Source organism: Danaus plexippus, chromosome 15 (genome assembly GCF_018135715.1).
Source record: "Danaus plexippus chromosome 15, MEX_DaPlex, whole genome shotgun sequence".
Taxonomy (NCBI): domain Eukaryota; kingdom Metazoa; phylum Arthropoda; class Insecta; order Lepidoptera; family Nymphalidae; genus Danaus; species Danaus plexippus.
Genome location: NC_083547.1, coordinates 3,507,801 through 3,527,491, shown reverse-complemented (window position 1 = coordinate 3,527,491; position 19,691 = coordinate 3,507,801). Strand labels below are relative to the sequence as shown.

The window sequence follows — 19,691 nt, the reverse complement described above, 5'->3', positions numbered from 1 at the left end:
TAATACTTCTTTACTTCGGCTTCTTTAAATTTTGGTCCAAAGCATTAAAGTTTATTTATTAAAGAACTTTGAAGTAAATGAAAAAAAAAATGTAAATCAAACATATAAAACTATAAAAATAGTAACTGTTTCGCAATCGTCGTTTGATATCGCACCCTAAATGTCATTTGTGATCTGTCAGTGAGTCAGTGAGGTTCTAGCTCTCGGTTTGAATACACGTGTAACGATGAGTGTTGTGGTCATATATCGGTTTATGTTGGCAAACGCGCTAACTTTATTTTATTCGTTTGTTGCGCTTATCGTTATAACATTAAATTATTTGAAAAATCCCTTCCAAAAATCTCCTCTCAGATTGGTGCCTCCCGCGCAGCTCACTGATCCAAAATATGGTGTACATAAATATATTAAAGCAAATGTAAGTTATAATTATATTGTTGAATATATTTAATATTTTGATAAATATAATAAATTGGTAATATATTTCTTTTTCTGGTTAAATTTTTGATTTGTATGTATATATATTTTTAAATATTAATAAGGTTTTCTTGAATTGAATCTCACAAATACGAAGGCATGATTTGATTATGAGACTTCTAACATAGCTCCCTAAATATTATTAAGACTATCTTATTAAATATCAATTAAATCTTCCAAATGTTGCATTCTCGAGCAAATTTTTCAAAGCTGCCCAATAAGTGTTTAAATTTCTATGGTTATTTTTACGTTTAAGTAATTGACCTGTACGTTAAATCTAGAACTACTTACTCTATTCACTTGGTTCTTTTTAAGTTATGTTGCTAAATTTTTAATTTTTAATTTTTTTTTATTTGAGAATAATTTAAAATATTTTTATCTATAATGGTAATTATTAATGAGAGCTGAACATTGGACGATTTTCTTTTATATTATTGCATCTTAAAATTAACCCGCTCAGCTACTGACAAATAAATAAGGTAAAAACGTTACCTACTTTATTTGCATTTTAATGATAATTTTTTAACCTGACAAAAACAAAGGTCGTGTCAAGATTATAGATACGATGTTTTGTTTAAATGCATTTTTATTATGGTTTGATCATCAGATCTATCTGATCATAGTTTGTGGTGATCAATCAGCACAAAACTATATTTAAACAAAAAAAATGTTAAGTTCCTTGTCTTGGTTGTAGATTCTAATTTTCTATATATCAATGTGTCGTATTATAAAAATGATATAAAGCCAAATATGGCTTATGAAATTTATGAAAATTAAATAACTTAAAATCAAAAAAACCCTGATGACGTAAGAAGGCGTTCAGAACAGTATTAAATACAAATTAAAGTTTCGCTTTTTACATGGATATATATTTTTAATTTTTATGAAAGTTAGATAACTTTTTTAGGTTTTGTTAGGTCGAGGGTTTTTTTTTAATATTTTCTTAATTGTTTTACCATCGGATCAACAGTGTAAAAGTACCAGCTCTTTTTCAAAATGGTGAGAAATAATTTCGCCAGATGACTACTCGATTAAGTGTACCACGTTTGGCAGTATTCATAATTGTTAAATGACAATGAAAGCTATGGTGTTCTTTTTTTTTTTTTTTTGTTATTATACCTGCCTTATATTTTTGTTCAAAGAGTTTTTATATATTTTATCGACTCACTTTTTGTAACGAGATCCTATAGTGAGCCTTTTTTTACTCATAATATCTATTGTGAAACAGTAATGATAGTGCTATTAGGTCTCATATACAAAAATAAAATATTATATATGCGAAGGTATGCACTAAAATTTGGATATTTCTCACTATAATAACGCATTGTTAGTATTGCTTAAAGATAAAAACGAGTACAAGCATTTTGTGACATACCTAATATGACAACTGCAACTCATTTTTAATTTGTATAAAGACACTTCATTATATATCATTATAGATGGCGTTGTCGGTAATTACTTCCATTTATATATATATTTAAAGACCACAATTTGTTTCTTTGAGCCCAATTCTTAATGTTGCAAGAAATAAATAACATAATAAATGCATTTTACATAGTAGACTTTAATTTGTAATCGTCATATATAATTTGGAATAAATATATGCTATTCTTATAAGATATAACTTTTTATTGGCTAAAAACAGTAACGAATACGGCTATTGGCTAATTACAGTACTCTTAAGATCAATATCTTTTTTTATATCTAGGTATTTTTTTCGTATTTTTGTAATAAAATTATCTTTTGTAGAAGTCATTAAAATTATCGATGGTAATAGATACCAAAAGTACTAGAGTGATATTTCTTGTTAATTACGTAGCCAATATTTTTAACTTAACTGTCTTGATGATTGCTTTATCCATGCAATAATTTTTTTAATGTTTTAGAAATCGCAAAAATTTATTACAAAATTCATCACACTTTATTGATATATTATTTTTATGTGTAAATAATTTAAACATAAAAATAATAAATTGTAAAATGTCGGTGTTTAATATTTATTAGGTGCTTTGACTACTTATTGTACAACACAGTCATTAAAAAATAAAACATAATTTATATTACACACTAAAAAATGTATATAAAATTAGAATTCATACAGTGAAATCTTCATTTTGGGAACAAAATACCAAGCAACTGTCGTCTTAAAAATTCGGCCGAACTACGATCATTCTTGAAAACAAAGGAACAACAAAAAATTTGGTGTCTTATTGTTTATTATGCTGAGGTTAAAACTGTATTAATTACTTGAATATTGCAAACATTAACATAAAATATACATAACATCGTTTAATAAATAAATTGATCTATTAAATTAAATTGTTCAAATTAAAGAATAAGCAAACATTTTTCATGTACTTTTTTTAATTTAGAATTTTTTTTTTGATATTGCATTGTGATAATAATTCTTAATTCTTGTATTTTTTTGTAAAACTACAGAACGAAGGTTACAGCCCAATTAACTTTTTTATGATGGAATAAGGTTAACCGACAGTAATCATTGTGAATTATTTTTATGTTGTTTTTGCAAATTATTAGATATGTTAAAGGATAATTAAAAACTTACTGTACAATAAATTAAATTAAAAGGTAGCAAGAAGATAAAAGAGTGACTGAGTAATTACTGAATAATTTGTTTTTATCACTTCTTGCTAGGTAACTTACTTGTACACTAAAATTTTAATTAATATTTCCAACAACTAGGCATATTTATAAGCATAACAAAACGATCGCTTAAAGTGCTTTGGGAAATCCTTTCAGATTTTATTAAGTTAATAAAATGTTTTTTTAATCTGATTTTATTGAACCTACTACCAACCAACACAACTTTTTTTTTTATTCTTCTATTCGATTTTTTTAAACTATAACAAATTACACAGCCATATACGCTTATAATTAAAGGTGTTATGTAATTATTCTGTATGTTCCGTCAGTTGAAATGATATCTAATTTGTGTTACTGCTACATTCTGAACTGGTTTCAAAGACAAAAAGGTTATTGCTCTATAATCTATATGATAACATGTTAGAAAGGAAAAGTTGGACTTTAGCTGTATTTACCTTATGAAAGCGACTAATATTTACGGTAAGCAATTGACCAGTGACACATATACTTATATATGAATGTAATTTAAAACAAGCATTCATTTGTACTCACAAGAGTTTTGCGGAATTGTTAAACCAGAAAGCGGAACGTCTAGCATACCTAATATGTTATTCCATACACGACTAGTCATTCGTAGTTATAAGTGCGAGCAATGACGTAAACAATTACTTAAACAATTGTTCCTATTCATGTTTATGGCTGTGTTAGATTTATTTATTAAATAAAACGTGAATGATTTTTATTAACTTCTACCCAGCTTTGATAAACGAATACAGGCCAAAGAAGATATTGTACGTGTATTGAATACAAATGCAAGATGGAAGGTTAGACGCAAAAAAATATTTTTATTAAAGTTATCTGATAGAATTTAAACTTGTATTAATTACCCTTATTTTAGATGTCATTTTGTTAACATTTAAACTGGGGAAAACTGGCCATATTTGGCTTAACTGTAAGTAGTAGGTATGCAGAGGTTTATTGTAGATAAACGATCTAGACGAAAGACGAACCTAAAATTAATCGAAATTAAGTAATAATTTGTTTAAATAGTACTAGGATAGGCTTTATTTTGTTACTTCTCCGTATGTCAAAAACATAATTTAAGAACTCGAAATTTTTTTTTTGAAATTGAAGATTATATTCAATATAATATAATTGTTTTTCGTTTCAGAACACAACAATTCATTACGTAGACAGCGGAGACTCAGCGAAACCTTTAATGCTGTTTGTACATGGGTTTCCCGAGTTCTGGTACTTATGGCGACATCAAATCGTACACTTCAATAAGAAATACAGGTTACAAACTAGTGATTGATACACCCTCCCCGACAAGTGTGCATCGTCACACAAACCGAGCAGCAGTAGATTTTTTAATCATAAATTTTCACAGATTATAGAATGAGAGTGGGTTATTCATTGAGAAAGATACGATTCGTATAGTGTGATAATTTCCGTATTTTCGTGTATAAATTTTCCCACATGGCAATACCGTCTGTATGCAGTTGATGATGCGAACTTATTGTCTTTCGTATGGTCTGAAATACATAACCTTTGAGAGGCATAGCCTACCAATAGGTGTCAATTGTTAAGTTCTCAATATCATTAATAATAGTAAACATTATAATATAAACATTAACTATATTGATTTTTCAAGGATTTATTTGTTAAATTGATACTAAAGATCGCAAAACCGTAATATATGATGTTTGTTAGGATATTGATCAAATTGAAAGTAAAAAGCTTGTACATACTTGCTTCACCATATGGATTATGGACGTAACATAAATTTATTCAGAATTTTTTTAAATCTTATATAAAAACTCCATAAATTAAAGTCAAATTATTATATCCACAGTACGATTAAATAATGTTTACATATTGTTATCGAGATCAAACTAATAAAGTCTTGGCTTTGTAAAATTCGTAAAAAATGTTATATTACACTAGGATTTCCTTTTCCGTCTTTTTTATATTTTTTGTTAGAGATAAAAAATATTAAAACAATTGTAATAAATTATTTCAAAAATATTAATACTTAAAATTAAAACTGTATGCTCGGTCTAAGTTTGTGTCGTCACGCTACATGCGGAACGTAAACAATTTTTAATTCATACATCTTTTATCATAACAGTAACGAAACCTATTATTATTTTATTGAATGAAAAACGGTAAACACTTCGTACGTAGTGTTGCAAACTTGGACTAAGGATATATACTATACCGATCTAGGATATCGTCCTAGACATAGTTTGGCATAATAATGGTAGTTATTTATAAAAAAATATATATTTTATGCAATATTTTAGATGCGTGGCAGTAGACATGAGAGGCTATGGAGATTCAGAGCGTCCTGATGACGTGTCATCGTACAAGTTGGAGTTATTGATCGAGGATATAAGAGATCTTATAAAACAGCTCGGTTAGTTAAATAATTAAAAACAATTAAAGTTTTCATCGTAATTTACTCTTCAGATATCTCAAATATAGGACAATTTATTAAATAATAATATTATGAAGTAAAGTTACTGATATTATAATTTTATTATTTAGATAACTAAACATAAAGAGAATGATTAGAAATATTCTTGCACGTAAGGACCAACACCCCCTTACACCGAGATACGTTCTAATGTCGATACATTCTATTTTTGAATTTGATAAAAGAAAATAGATTTCTTCATAATCTAATATTTTTAAATAGCGTACTCTCAACTAGAATGAAGATAAATCAAATTAGGGAATTAAATTATTTTAGCCTATATAAAAAGTAAGCTTCATTGTTGATTGCAATGCATCATATCAAACGTAAATTATATCGAAGGTCACGATAAGTGTATCCTGGTATCTCACGACTGGGGCGGCGTGGTTGCTTGCCGGCTTCGTGACGTGTACCCTGAAGTTTTGAACGGTCTGATTGTACTCGGCAGTACTGAACACAGCTTGTGGGTAGACACCTTGTATAATAACGCCGAGCAGATGAAAAAATCATGGTAAATTATGCTGATTTACTTACAATTCAACTTTTATGTTAAAAAAATATCTTAACAGGAGTGAATTGTATATTTTAGAAAATACAAAACCAAAAACTTGTTATGAAAAATCGTATAACTTGTATTTTGTAACTTTTAATACCTAATAGTCTCTGAAAATACAAGTTTCTGGGATGTTAACTTCGATAGACTACATTTTCGTTATTCAAAATCTAGTGATTTACTTGCGAATACAGCCTCTTATAAAATTTCACTCAAGTCTTTAAGTCTATATATAAGTAATATTCTAGTTAACCTTGTTTAAAATATATAGCAAAAAGAATAGATTTAACTTTAAAGCAGCTGAGATATATATAATTCATTATTCATCCAATTCATTTCCAGGTACATATTTCTATTTAGAATGCCCTGGATACCGGAGAAAATGATGCAAATCAATGATTTGGAAGTCTTTGAGAAATCTATGCTCAGTGGAAGTGGTGTAACTAAAGACGATATAGAATGTTTCAAATATTGGTTCAGGAAACCCAGTAAGTATGAATACCTACTATAAATTTCACTAAAATATGTTCAGCAATTATGAAATGGAAAGAGACAAGTTCCTTGTTATGTAAACTTTATATATGTATATATAATATCAGCAAACATATAAAATCCTTCAAACGATAATCACCATATTTTATTATAACATTTATTGTTGAAGAAATAATTAAATGATTATTTTCTCTGCAGCGGCCATGACGCCTCCGATAAATTACTACAGGGCTAATTTCAAATATTCAGCGGAAATTAAATATCACGATGAAAAAGTGCCATTCCTTTTCGCTCACGGCAGCGATGAGAAATATCTCAACAGTTCGCTGTTGGAACGCATGAAGGAACAGTATTCCGTCATTGAGACAGCCATCGTGGAGGGCGCTGGTCACTTTTTACCACAAACAGAACCGGAGAAAACAAACAAGCTTATAGACGAGTTTTTAGAGAAGCACAGTCTGTGATTTAATTAGTGTATATATTTATATATTTAGGTATTATACCTCCAAATTATATACTACTACTACTACTTTAATAACATTTAAACAGCTGCTCTATACTTTTGGTACCGCTTACAATCTCCATAAGTTTATATAGCTTACCAACAATTTTTTAGGTTAAATGGTGAAGTCGTCTTATTTAAATGTATTTTATTAAACAAGAGTTCTGAAAATGTGTTTTATTTTTCTTAGAACATAACTTCCGTTGAATTATAACTTTGTATACATAATTCCATATTTAATGAATTCTTTACATTTTGTATAACAATTACTTTATTATAATAGCCGTCATGAGACATCATGATAGGCACAAATAAATCAAGAAATGCTTTCATTGAACAATCAATAATCAATATAAATTCAATAGCATTGAAATGTAATTGAATTGACAGTACTCTTTTAAGATTACGTAAGTAAAAAGTAGGTTACATTAATATTATGTGCGATGATTTATGAATGAACAACTGTTAACGTTCCGTATTTAGTTGAGGATGGCAATTCAAACTAAGCATATAGATTATAGACCTCGTAGTTGCCAGTGTCAGAAAACTTTTTACGACCATTTCGCTTTCTATTTCAAAATCTCTGAACTCCTCACCTGTGACATCAATAACTTCATCTTTAATGCGTATGTACGTAATAAAAACTTAATGTCTGAACATTCCTATATTAACTGGCGTGAGAGATTTCAAACTAACAATCACACAGAAATGCCCATGGGGTGTATGTGCAGATATTATTAAGTTAAGTATTGATGTTTTGGCATTGGAATAATTTCAAGTTTTATTAACTATAATGTTAGTCTTTACTTTCAAACCTATTTTAAGATAATAAAATTACTTGAGTACTTCCATAAAATCATGTACCACATTGAAAAGGATTCTAATTTGAGAAAAAACATTTGATATCGGATAGCGGTATTGAATGAATATCTACATACCTACAAAATATATGAAACCCTAGGACAGTTGACGCTTCCAGAGGTTATATTCTGTTTAAAAGAAAATGATGCCGGCTTTTTGGTAACATTTTGTTTATAGTCCAAATATTCCTAACTGGAAGTGAATTCGAAGTGTTTTTAGATCATACAATATGGAAACCTGAGTTTAGTTAAGAGTACAAAATATCTGCAGATAAAATTCAAAAACAAAAATGATTACCGAAATAACTTCATAGTACGTAGATAGATATCACGCCCAAAATAGTCAATTAGAACCATTAATATAAAGGGCCGTAATTATGATTTTATATATAGAAAAAAAAACAAAATGTCATGGAATATGTATTTAGTGACTAAAAAATTTTTGAACACTGTAAGCAACCTCCAAATTTTTTTTTAATAACTTGATTACCATTATAAAGGTAAATAGACATTTTTTTGTTTAAATAAGTTTCTTTTATAAATATAAATAACGGTCCTTGTGAATGCTATGATCAAGGTCATGTCATAAATGTAATGTTGATAAATTAAATTGTCAACATTGTTTGCTACTGTTAGAAGTCTGTCTCTTTTGCTCCTTCGGAAAAGTACACGGTAACAGTACAACAGTTTTTGCTTCGTCTGTCAATTATATTTATAGCCATAATATAGGCTAAAGCTAATGGCCGCCCAAGTATAATCGTAAAACAGCTGATGTGCGTCGTTTGGAGTTTATAATTGCAGTTTATGTTTCTTTGATTTAAAATTACAATATAAATTAGATGGTAGGCTACTTGTGTCACTACTTTGTGTGGAGATCAGGGTTTGTGTCGCTACAAGGTTAAGAATGATTGGATCAAAGAATAGAATGTATTGTAGATTGTTGGTTTTTTCAGATGTCACTGACCATACAACAAATTATTTTGGACGCTAAAAGACTTGCTGGCCGTCTCAAGGAGCGTGAAACAGAAGCTGATGCTTTGTTAAACGAGACTCAAACTGCATACCGACAGATCTATACAATCAAACAGGTAACCATTCGAATGTTCTGTTTAATTTCATGAGCTTTCCTTTTTATAACCATTTCATTTGAAAATAATGTTTCCTCACATAACAAATAAAGGAGTGCATATTTCGCAAAATGACCACAATGTTTAGACAAGCAAATTGCGTTTAGAAGCTAAGTTTAATTATTTACATATCATTGACTTAAACTTGAAGTCAAAATAATAAGGTTAGAGAAAACTTTCTATATATATGAGTTCTTTTTCATTCGGGATCTATTACATTAAATGACTTATAAACAATAACAGGATTCCATGCAAAACAAAACTTATAACTCAACTCCTGTCTATTATTTTATATAAAAATTAGTACAAAGAGGAGGTGGATACACTTAATGAGGCATCCCGAGAGAGACCACGGGGTGAACTTATTGCCAGCATGGAGAGGGAATCTCGTTTGATGAGGGATGTGCAGAGGGAAAACGGAGAGTTACGTGCTGCACTGGAAGATCACAGAAAAGCCCTTGAACTCATAATGACCAAGTATCGACAGCACACTGAAAACCGAATATGGGAGTCCAGGATAGACTTCACAGCGGCTATTAATGAAAAGCAGCAGGAAGTATGTTCAACATTTCTATCCTTAAGGGTTTTTAAACACTTACTTCAAAACATTAATAAAAATAATGGCAGTCTTTATGTTTATTTATAATTTAAACAGAATTTCCTTATATAATGCTTAATAGACTACTAGACCCACAAAACATTTTAAGTATTTAATATTTTAATCTGTAATGTTAATCCAATTCAATGTTAATTCCTATTAGGATTATTTCAAATCCCATTAGAAGGTTTCACATACACACTTAGAATTTTGTATTTTGTCACTTTTATATATTTCAGTACTTTAATATAACAATTACGTTTTTTTTATTACAACAAACATGGCTATTGTTTTTAAAGATATTGTACAGGTTTCGGAAATTTATTTGAATCACTCTCATTTTTACATTTATTAAAACAGAAAAATATTGCTTTAACATATAGGAAGTGAATTAATTCTAGAATGTACCGATTATGATTTGTGCAATATTTTTATTAGGCACAACCAATATGTTGGATGTTAAGTCTTCTAGAACATTGTTATGCCTATTAAATATTCTATTGAAGTAGTTTTATTCATAAAAAAAAATCTTTTTTAGTTGATTCGCCAACAGGCGGAGAGAATTAATGAGATGACAAGCATTATGTACAAAGCAATTAATATGGATGAAAATGAAGACTCCAGGAAAGGGGATGAACTCTACCAAAGACTTATCACCGAAAATAAGGTAATAATATTGTATTTACGACATTTTTCTAGTGTGATTGTATATTATTTAGTCTTACGATGAATGTTTTAAAGTGTTCATAGAAAATTATTGATTATAATGAGTAATTTAAACAGTCTGATAAGTTATAAGCATCTATCTATAGGGAAACATTCTGAATCTATTGGTTACCTGTAACTTTGTAATGTTTTTAAAGGAGATTTAATTTATCTGCTATATAATGATTGTTCTATTTTGTTATTTATTAGCTATACTTGCTTTATCTACTATAATGTAGATAGATATTTTAATTATATTAAGTCCTGTCATTCAAGCTTGCTACTTAGTGCAATACTTATATATGACAATATGTATAATGACACAGTGTATTTATTTTAACTTTTTTACTGATAAACATTATTGTCGTCAGAATGATTTGAAAAGCTAAAATGGGATGTTTTTATAAAAGAGTTCATTATAAAGTTATATGCAAACAACTTAGGAATTTTAATTTAAGTTATTTTTATGTTTAATTGTTATATAATGATACAAAATGACAACTTTTGTAAGTAAGGATAAGTTATTTTTTTATAAGATAACTTATCCTGAATTACAAAAGTATGCTGAAGAAAGTATTCTTATTATATTCAATTAAAATATAATCAATTAATTGATTGAATACTTTTAAAAATTCTGTTCTTTTAAAAGTTTACAAAAGTAATGAATGTGCGGGGGGGGGGGGGTGTTAATGAGTGTTTTTTCTTGAACATTTTTTTGACATAATTCACTACTGGCATCATTGACTATAGAGTTTGGAATATTTAATACAATGAAGTTTTGTATAACTTTAGAAGGTCATTTCGGTTCATAATCATATTTAAGGTTTCTTATAAAAGATACTTCATGGTAGTTAAAATTGAAGTCAATTTACATGATGATATTTTTATTTAATACGATGTGAAATTAACAATTCACAGACATACTAAGATCAAAAGCTGCAACATCTGGATTAGAGTGCTATAATGTAATATTTCAGAATGTTTACAATATGTAACTGAATTTAAAATCACCTAATTCATAATGTTGTGTAAATGAATAAAAATACCGATTTAACTGTTAGTTATTTATCTTATTTTTGAATAATTCATATGTATACTTTTTTTTGAATTGCAGGGTTTGCGGGAAATGTTGAATCTGTCTAGACGGTATGGCTCGGACCGTTCGTACGGACCTCCTACGGAAGACAAGGATGTGCAGACAGACGGGCCCCCACTATCGGGGGCGTGACGGCTCCCTCAGGCCCCCTAGAGAAGGACGTGCAGGGCCCATACGAGTCCCCTTCGCATGTCTCCATAGACTGCTGATTTTTGTCTCTTGACTGTGGTGTACCTTTCACATATGTACATATGCCCCGGATGTTTGGACGACATTACTTTTCTTGTGATGTTTATGCTTGTGCGGATATTAATATGAGAATGTTTTAAACTGTATGTATCACATTAAATTGTTTGTTAGATTTGTTGATGCTGTCATATATTCAAGGTTTGTATTTCGAACGAGCATGTACATTTTTTTAAATTTTTTTATAATTTAGTGATACGCGGCAGATGTTACCTAAATGTTTTTTTCCTTATCAATTAACTGTAATTAAATGTTTACGTGATTACGCATTACTCGTTGTCCTTTTCTTTTTGTGTATATTATATACATTTTACTATAACACGTGATCAATGTATTGATATTATTTCTAGCAAAATATAATAAAAATTGTGCCATTTGATCGTCACTAAATTATTAAAAAAAAAAATCACAGTGACTTGTTCTTTCGCACAGATTACAAATTTTTTTTATAACATACGTGTCTCATAAGCTTTTTCTCTTTAATAATTTGTGAATATCTAATACTTAATTCAAGCTGCTTGAATATAATTTTAGTATGATTTTGGTCGTGATGGGTTACATTATTTTAATTTTAGTTCATACTATTCCTACAATTGTAAAAGTCATTATAAGTCATACTCTTACCTATGGTTTAGTAATTTTTAAATATTTTGCTTAAAGTTGTTTACTTGCAATGTGTATTATGTAAAGGGATTTGGAAGGTAAAAGTGTTTCCTCGTTTCACAAAGTAGTGGGATATGATAATATGCGATATTTTTATGCGAAGCTTTCAGTGTTAGGCGTATGTAGGTAGTTGGGTAGAAATTTCGTGATCTAATCATGCTAAGTCATGCAAGCAATATTATACGGACTCATCGTATAGAGTAAATCTAAGGGACGTTCGCACGTAAATAAGAAAACCGTCCTTGGCTTTGGCATCGCCTATGATATCCAAAAGGTTTGTTGTGTCAAATATATAAAAAGAAATTACTTATATAATTTAGAAATATTTTCCGAAATATTAAAAAATATTTTCAGAAAAACTTGTACTGCTTGAATTGCAAGGTAAGCAAAAACCAGCAGCTTTCGTTGAAGTATTTTAAGAGGTAGGAGAAAAAAATATTTTCTATTGTATCGACTTTCCTTAAATAAACCAACAAAACTTTCAATGTTTCATTGTTTGTCAGATCGTTTTAGGACGCGTTGCGTGATAGGGCATGGTTTATTTGACAGTGTAGGTTTTTTAATTCAATATTTTCAATTAATTTTTATGTATTTCATCTTAGTATTGAGAGCTAATGCGGAAATAAAATAACTGACGAGAATAATATAAATTTCTCTATAATAAGCAAATATTTTATTTAAAAAAAAAAAACTATTTTATTTGGAGGCACAATTTTTTTGTAAACTGATTATAATTTTATTCGCCATTGAAAAAGTTGTAGTATAATATATGGTAATGTTCATCTTTTTATTAATTCATATTTTGAAGTAAAATGCTTTTTAATCATAAAATGCTTACTTTTTAACAACTAAATAAATTAATAACCCAAGTTGTTTAGTTAGTTTAATATGTTCTATAAAGTGAGATCAGAGTCAGGTATTTATATATATTTTGTGAATGGCAACAAGACACAAGCTGTGCTTTGTTATTAAACATTTAAAAAGTTATATATAATTAATATAACGATTTAATTCCGTAGAGAAAATTAAGATTAACAAGGAAGATGTGCCGCCGTATATTAAAGCGATAGCTTTTTTTTCTTATAATATGGCCTTCAAACGCGATACCTTTAATCGTACAAGCTATTGCTGACAATATTTTTCTTAAGTCAATGTCATAGAAGATGAAATAAGTTTTGTTTTTTTAATATATTTAGACATTACTCTATATCATCTTTTAGTACGCTTGGACGTCTATTTTTTTTTTACATGAGAAACATAACATTGACGAGATTTATGTAAACACCACAAAGGTGGACCCTTGCGTATAAAATCCACAAAATTTTTTGTGGTAATTTTTTCTTATTGATTGCATACGCGGTGTAATTTCATAAGTATTATAATTTATAGCTTTTTATAGGTGGGAACTTAGACGTTTTAATTTTAAAAAGTTCAGTCTGCAATCGAATATTAAACAATGTCTTAATTTTAACGAAAATTTTATTAATTAATTTAAAGAAAAGTCTCAGTAAAGAAATAAATTTGGATGGAAGTTTGCGTGTAGAAACGTAACATGAATTCTGTTACGTAATTAAAATATTTCCAATGTTGTATCTTATTGTTATATATGCATGTTACAGTTCAAATAAAATTATATTGTTATAAAAATCGAGCATAAACTCGTTTTATAGGTTTAGTTAGTAAAAATAGTCATGTGGTTAAGCACTTATTTACATGATTTATTTTGCCTTAATTTTTCAAAGATAATCGAACGGAAAGGATTTACCTCAATCTCAAGCTGTGTGAGGTCTTTACAAATTTAGTGTAGTGTTAAAATTAGTAAAAACTTGTACGTATTATAGTATATGCTTAAACATTTAAAATATGACAATTAGTTTAACACATTTTTACATGAAATGTTTGTTTTAAAATATTTATAGTAAAGGATTGTTTAGTGCAGTGGTCACTCCTTGGTAATAGTATGTAATATTAAATACAGGACACAATAAATAGATTATTTAGATACAGTTAATTTTGTATGTCCAAAGACCACAAAGAAAAATAGTATTTACTACATTTATACTCACTTTACAACTGGGAGTACCTTTTAGAAAATATTTAAGATAGATAATATGAAATTAGTTTTCTGCTGTAGACAAAAAAATTTAGTAGGTAGTGCTAAATTTAATACCAATAATGTATCTTGATAAATATACCAATTAATGACATGGTTATTTATTTTTTTAACCTTTATAGTATATTATTTGCATGAAATGTCCAACAATTTAAGTTCCCATCAACTACATACACCCTCAGCTCTATTGTCTTGAAGAACAATAAAAATATCTATGTTGGATGTACATACATTATCAAAAACAGTACATAATAATTTCTTTTATTATTGATTTTAAGATGAAACATATGTAAATGATATAATAAAAATATCTCTATTATGTTGTAAATTTATGTTGGTAATTTTTTGCTATAGCTGATGAGCATAATAATAAAGTTGCATTAATAATGTGGTGAACAACAATTAAATAAGACTTGATTTAAATAAAATGTATATTCTGTCTTATCAAACACATACACAATATCACCTACAAATAACGGTGTTACAATCATACTCTGGTTTGAGTGTATTCTGTAGGAAACTTGAATGAATGCAAACCAACGGCCTGGATGTTTGGCAACAGGCCGGCATTAGGTATAATATTCCAGGAGAGGGTTAATGTGACGTTGTTGTGACCTCTGAAAACAAAGTATTAAATATAAAACTTGAGGTGAGTTTATGAAAACTTGTATCATTTGTTTGTAAATTTTCCGAGTAAACTATTTTAAAAATATAGAAAGAGCATATTTTTAAATAGCAATTAACATTGAACACCTACTCATCACTAAGTATTCAATTGGTATTAAAGAAAATATAAATCTCATACTAACTTCAAACCATTCCCGTCATCCCAGAAATAGTATTTAGTGTTCATATTTTTAAAATCTAACAATGCATTCTCTCCTCTGAGTATAATCTTGTCCCATAGTACAACTTGGTTTAGTTCATTGTTTGGTGTGATATACTCGGCTGTTAGGTACAAAAACAACTGTTTAACATTCCAGTTGAATAGGTTGGATAAATCTGTTTTGAGATCAAATGTTAAGTAACCAAGATCATTTCTTTCCCTTGAAGCACCATAGTCTGGAACATTCTTCCTGTAATTTTACAAAAAAAGGTCTAACAAATTTGATGGAAAATATAAATCATAGCTCAATGGTTATTCCATTCAGGTGCAGGATGGCTTATAAGACTGCAAACTTAATTATGACAGTTTTTATTGGGTAAATAGTAAATAGATGTCAAAAAAATATGTGCTATACTGTATGATTATTTATCTGCTCAGTAAAGAAGCAAAAGAATGTGCAAATAGCATATTAGTAGGAAAATATATTATAGGATGTAAAACACTTTAAAATGAACTGACAACGATCTGATGTTCTAAAACTTATATTACATATATGAAGCAGTAGATGAGCGTCATATTCTCAATATTTTTATGGGTTATGAGATCTAATTTTTTTACACAAGTACCTTTGCCTATTTGCTGATATTACAGTAAAAAAATCTTAACTTACACCACAACTTTTACGGTATTCATCTGAGCAGTAGTTCTATAATCCACTGTTAGAGTGGAAAGAAAACACAAAAATGTAAGACATGCTAGAACACTTAGTGTGTACGTTAATATCGCGTTGACTCTGGTTATAACGGAATACATTTTGTCAAATAATTTTGCTGAAGTGGTCTAAAATTCCACTCCAGTTTATTAAGTTTTTAATTTTAGCGTTTTCCACTTTCTGTTCGCGTTGTAAGATGACGTTGACAAGTCGGCAGTCGCTGACATTAAAGACACGTCACGACATACATAGTACAATCTAAATGTACAAATCAATACAGCTTATATAAATTTAAACTCTAAAAACATTTGTAAGGGTTGATTATCCTGCGTTGGGTTACTTTTATGTTAATTCCGTTCCTCTGTAAGCATCAGTATTTTTTATTTCTTATAACATATTGGATGAAACTACAACAATAATAAATGTAATGTTTAAAAAAATTCTATTATATTTTAGAATAATATAACAAAAGGTAAATAATGAAATATATTCACATTCAACTATATTACTGACTTAGAAAAAAAAGACAATGGTATTATTATATATTATGTCAATTTGAAATTAATATGGCCAAATAAACAACATCATTATAATGAAAAATGATAAAACAGGTAAAGTTGTTAATTTAACGGCTGAATTGCAGGGAACTCCTCCTGGTACACTGCGACAAAAACATACACGAGAGCTGTAACTGCCCCTTTGTTCTTCGTAACATCCACTTGTGATAGCCGTGAAGTTAGCATTGATGGCTCTTGTACACATGTATGTTGAATTTTCGACTGAAATGTAAATTTAAATCGAAGTAATTAAGCTATCTATTAGAATTAATTTTAGTGCTAGAATTAATGTTTTAAATTTGTCATCTTTCTTTTCTTTTTATAGTTTTAATGTATGAAAGATTTACCTTTTCCGTTAAAGAAATATGTGAATTGTGCACAGACATCGTTTCCAGACAATACGCAGGTAGCAGACTCTTTGTGATGATTCCATATATAATCAACATCAGGCCAAGAGCCATCGTCTAAAACCATCAAGAAAATTTACATTAGTTTTATGAAACGTTATTTATAAACAACTACTGATTTATGAAATGCTTATATATGGAAGTTTATGGCATATTTTTAACTTACAAGAAGCAACAAGAGGCATTTGACATGGCACTCCATCAGCGAGACGAGTTGCGTCCTGACAGGTTGCATTCAGAAATATACTCCCATTGTTATAATCTGGCCCTAACCATGTGAAACGATAACATCTTTGTTGTACTGTTTGTGCAATAACAACACCACCTAGAAAACAAGGTTATTATTTAATGTATCAATTTATCCTTTTCAACCCCTCTAAGACAACATCGCGAAACTTCCATAGTTATGGGTAAAAAATTTCGTAATCAATATACTTAAATAGTAAAGTCTCTTGTAGGATCCTAAGATTTTGCTTTATTAATGGTATTGGTTAAATAGCCTAGCTAATTTATAAATTCTATTAGGTAAATACAACACCAGATACTTACAGAATATTGCAAAGGTTGTGTAAATCAATAGTAGTTTATACATTGCAATAATACTTCTCCAGTTGATTATAAAATAGCTTTGTTATTTAAAGACACCCACTCTAAACAATCAAATAAATATTTTCAAATAGATTACAAAGAATAAATTTCACTTATAGGTCTTATCGTGCTTATAATTTAAAGATATTACGAGGGCTGATCGAAATGATTTTACGGTTAGATATTATGTTATCTCACAATCACTTACTATGATTAATCAGTGATATGATATGTGGTTGTTAATAAAGTCATACAAATAGTTTCACAAATAAATTAGTAACATGACAATGCATGCAGAATATAAATGTTATCTACATATAATTATTACGGTGCCTAATTGTTCTTTATTTTTTTATATAAATTAATGTTTTCTTCTTCTATCTAAGGTACTTTTTTTTTTAAATAAGATTTTTGTCTCACACGAATGGTCTGTTAAGTTTCCATTATAAGTGTATATTTATATAATAGATATGAATGCTTTAAATAAAAAGAAAACTTAACTAGTCCTTAAGTGAACGTTTTCTAATCGTGCATTATTTGTCAGTAAAATGGCGATAATATATCATTACTACTATAGATTAATATCCGCTCTGCTGCATTTTTAAGTAGAATTAAAATGGTAGGTTTAGCTTATCTTCTACTGTATCATTATTTTTCAATCGAAATTTTTTTTTCATCATCATCATTATCACCACCATTACCTTTAACGTCACTATCATGATGCGCTCTTAACTGATTCCTGTTGTATTTAATCATTATTTTAACAAAAATAAAACATTAAATTGTGTTTACAAATTAATTGAACCCAGAAAGAATGAAATATTATAAAGTTTTAATGAAAACATCAGTGAATTGATTTTAAAAGTATTTATTTAATAATATATATATATATATTCTTAGAAACAAGGTAAGAATTGACTTTTTAAAAAATAACATTCGATACAATTCCACTGCAAATTTATTAAATTTACACAAAAATAAAAACAATTCTAAATGAATAACTTTCAACTATCTTGATTTAAACTAATCGTTAAATGAAATCCGAATATAATACAATCGAAAGATTTAAACACACTTCGAAAATCTACTAACGACTAAACTATCACACCAACGCGCGTTACGAACGAAAAAAGAGCCCTGATATCCTCTGACAACGGCTTATATGTCGTTTGAGTCTCTCCTACCCTCTCATATTCCTACATTGATTCTCTTCTACCCTCTCATATTCCTACACGGCCTTTCCTGACATAAGCACGTCCCCGGGCTCCTTTGTGTTTAACTTTCTTGACGTCCAAAACGTAGTATTAGCACCAAGGGCAGGAAATTCTTTTCATTCGCACTAGAAGTATTCAGTTTTGAATGTCTTGACATTCCAGACGGGCTTGATTGCGGCTCAGTCCCCTCCACAGGCAGGTCAACCTCCGGAGGCAAGTTGGCGTCATGACACAACTCTTCTCCCTCATTGTCTACGTCTGAAATTGAGAAATATAACGGCAGAAATCTTTTCGATTTTTGATTTAACTCAACAGTAACATCATGGTTAACGTCAATGTAAAGTGAGCTAAACAAACATAGCCCACACAAAGTGGTTGTAAAACATCCCAATAACCAACCACTTGGGGCGGGACTTGTCGGAAGATCGCCCCCTCACACCTCGTCAGAGACCCACAAGGAATTGCTTGAGGCATGACTTGGTGTGTGTGTGAAGGTTATTATAAAAACATATTCCAAAACATACCATCTGATACAGGCAATGTTGGCCGACCAACATCCCATAAATAAACTCATGATCTTTTACAACCACAGCTCGATAGACAACTCACTATCAAAGTCAAGCTTCCGAACATACTAAATTAATTCCTAACCAAGAGACCAGAACCTCAGGATAACGTATCCGATGCACTCCAAGATAAACAATTATCCCAGGCCTATGGTCCCTCCTGGGATAACCGAACCCGATGCACTCCAAGGTAAACGGCTATCCCAGGCTCAACGTACCTCTTAGGATAACCGGCCCGATGCACTCCAAGGCAAATGGTTATCCCAACCTAAGCGTCCCCCCCTCCGGGATAACCGGCCCGATGCACTC

The 19,691-nt window shown here is 29.4% G+C and overlaps 4 protein-coding genes across 4 annotated transcripts; 2 read left to right on the top strand and 2 right to left on the bottom strand.

Moving 5' to 3' along the window:
- The first annotated feature begins 164 nt into the window (after positions 1-164).
- On the top strand, positions 165-7,275 carry LOC116766507 (epoxide hydrolase 4-like). Its single transcript, XM_032656385.2, has 6 exons — positions 165-415; positions 4,250-4,374; positions 5,385-5,497; positions 5,900-6,068; positions 6,453-6,598; positions 6,801-7,275. Exons 1-6 carry the CDS (start codon positions 227-229, stop codon positions 7,064-7,066), a joined length of 1,008 nt encoding a protein of 335 aa, XP_032512276.2. The 5' UTR covers positions 165-226; the 3' UTR covers positions 7,067-7,275.
- Positions 7,276-8,683: 1,408 nt separating this feature from the next.
- LOC116766291 (FGFR1 oncogene partner 2 homolog) lies at positions 8,684-14,606 on the top strand. Its single transcript, XM_032656101.2, has 5 exons — positions 8,684-8,844; positions 8,918-9,052; positions 9,396-9,647; positions 10,228-10,356; positions 11,509-14,606. Exons 2-5 carry the CDS (start codon positions 8,918-8,920, stop codon positions 11,620-11,622), a joined length of 630 nt encoding a protein of 209 aa, XP_032511992.1. The 5' UTR covers positions 8,684-8,844; the 3' UTR covers positions 11,623-14,606.
- Positions 14,607-14,925: 319 nt separating this feature from the next.
- LOC133319214 (signal peptidase complex subunit 3) lies at positions 14,926-16,278 on the bottom strand. The gene is made up of 3 exons (XM_061522763.1): positions 16,009-16,278; positions 15,322-15,588; positions 14,926-15,129 (listed from the first exon to the last, which is right to left on the bottom strand). Exons 1-3 carry the CDS (start codon positions 16,149-16,151, stop codon positions 15,000-15,002), a joined length of 540 nt encoding a protein of 179 aa, XP_061378747.1. The 5' UTR covers positions 16,152-16,278; the 3' UTR covers positions 14,926-14,999.
- A 305-nt stretch (positions 16,279-16,583) lies between these two features.
- Positions 16,584-17,815, bottom strand: LOC116766515 (uncharacterized). The gene is made up of 4 exons (XM_061522764.1): positions 17,564-17,815; positions 17,181-17,339; positions 16,955-17,071; positions 16,584-16,829 (listed from the first exon to the last, which is right to left on the bottom strand). Exons 1-4 carry the CDS (start codon positions 17,604-17,606, stop codon positions 16,612-16,614), a joined length of 537 nt encoding a protein of 178 aa, XP_061378748.1. The 5' UTR covers positions 17,607-17,815; the 3' UTR covers positions 16,584-16,611.
- Between the last annotated feature and the right edge of the window lie 1,876 nt (positions 17,816-19,691).

Bases quoted from the DNA above. Each gene is read 5' to 3' on its own strand.
- LOC116766507 (XM_032656385.2), top strand. From the start codon at position 227: ATGAGTGTTGTGGTCATATATCGGTTTATGTTGGCAAACGCGCTAACT. The intron at 4,375-5,384 runs GTTACAAACTAG...GCAATATTTTAG, and splicing joins CACTTCAATAAGAAATACAG to ATGCGTGGCAGTAGACATGA. The intron at 6,069-6,452 runs GTAAATTATGCT...ATTCATTTCCAG, and splicing joins GAGCAGATGAAAAAATCATG to GTACATATTTCTATTTAGAA.
- LOC116766291 (XM_032656101.2), top strand. From the start codon at position 8,918: ATGTCACTGACCATACAACAAATTATTTTGGACGCTAAAAGACTTGCT. The intron at 9,053-9,395 runs GTAACCATTCGA...TATAAAAATTAG, and splicing joins AGATCTATACAATCAAACAG to TACAAAGAGGAGGTGGATAC. The intron at 9,648-10,227 runs GTATGTTCAACA...AATCTTTTTTAG, and splicing joins TTAATGAAAAGCAGCAGGAA to TTGATTCGCCAACAGGCGGA.
- LOC133319214 (XM_061522763.1), bottom strand. From the start codon at position 16,151: ATGTATTCCGTTATAACCAGAGTCAACGCGATATTAACGTACACACTA. The intron at 15,589-16,008 runs GTAAGTTAAGAT...GTAAAATTACAG, and splicing joins AATACCGTAAAAGTTGTGGT to GAAGAATGTTCCAGACTATG. The intron at 15,130-15,321 runs GTTAGTATGAGA...CTTTGTTTTCAG, and splicing joins GATGACGGGAATGGTTTGAA to AGGTCACAACAACGTCACAT.
- LOC116766515 (XM_061522764.1), bottom strand. From the start codon at position 17,606: ATGTATAAACTACTATTGATTTACACAACCTTTGCAATATTCT. The intron at 17,072-17,180 runs GTAAGTTAAAAA...TGATGGTTTTAG, and splicing joins AATGCCTCTTGTTGCTTCTT to ACGATGGCTCTTGGCCTGAT. The intron at 16,830-16,954 runs GTAAATCTTTCA...TTTACATTTCAG, and splicing joins ATATTTCTTTAACGGAAAAG to TCGAAAATTCAACATACATG.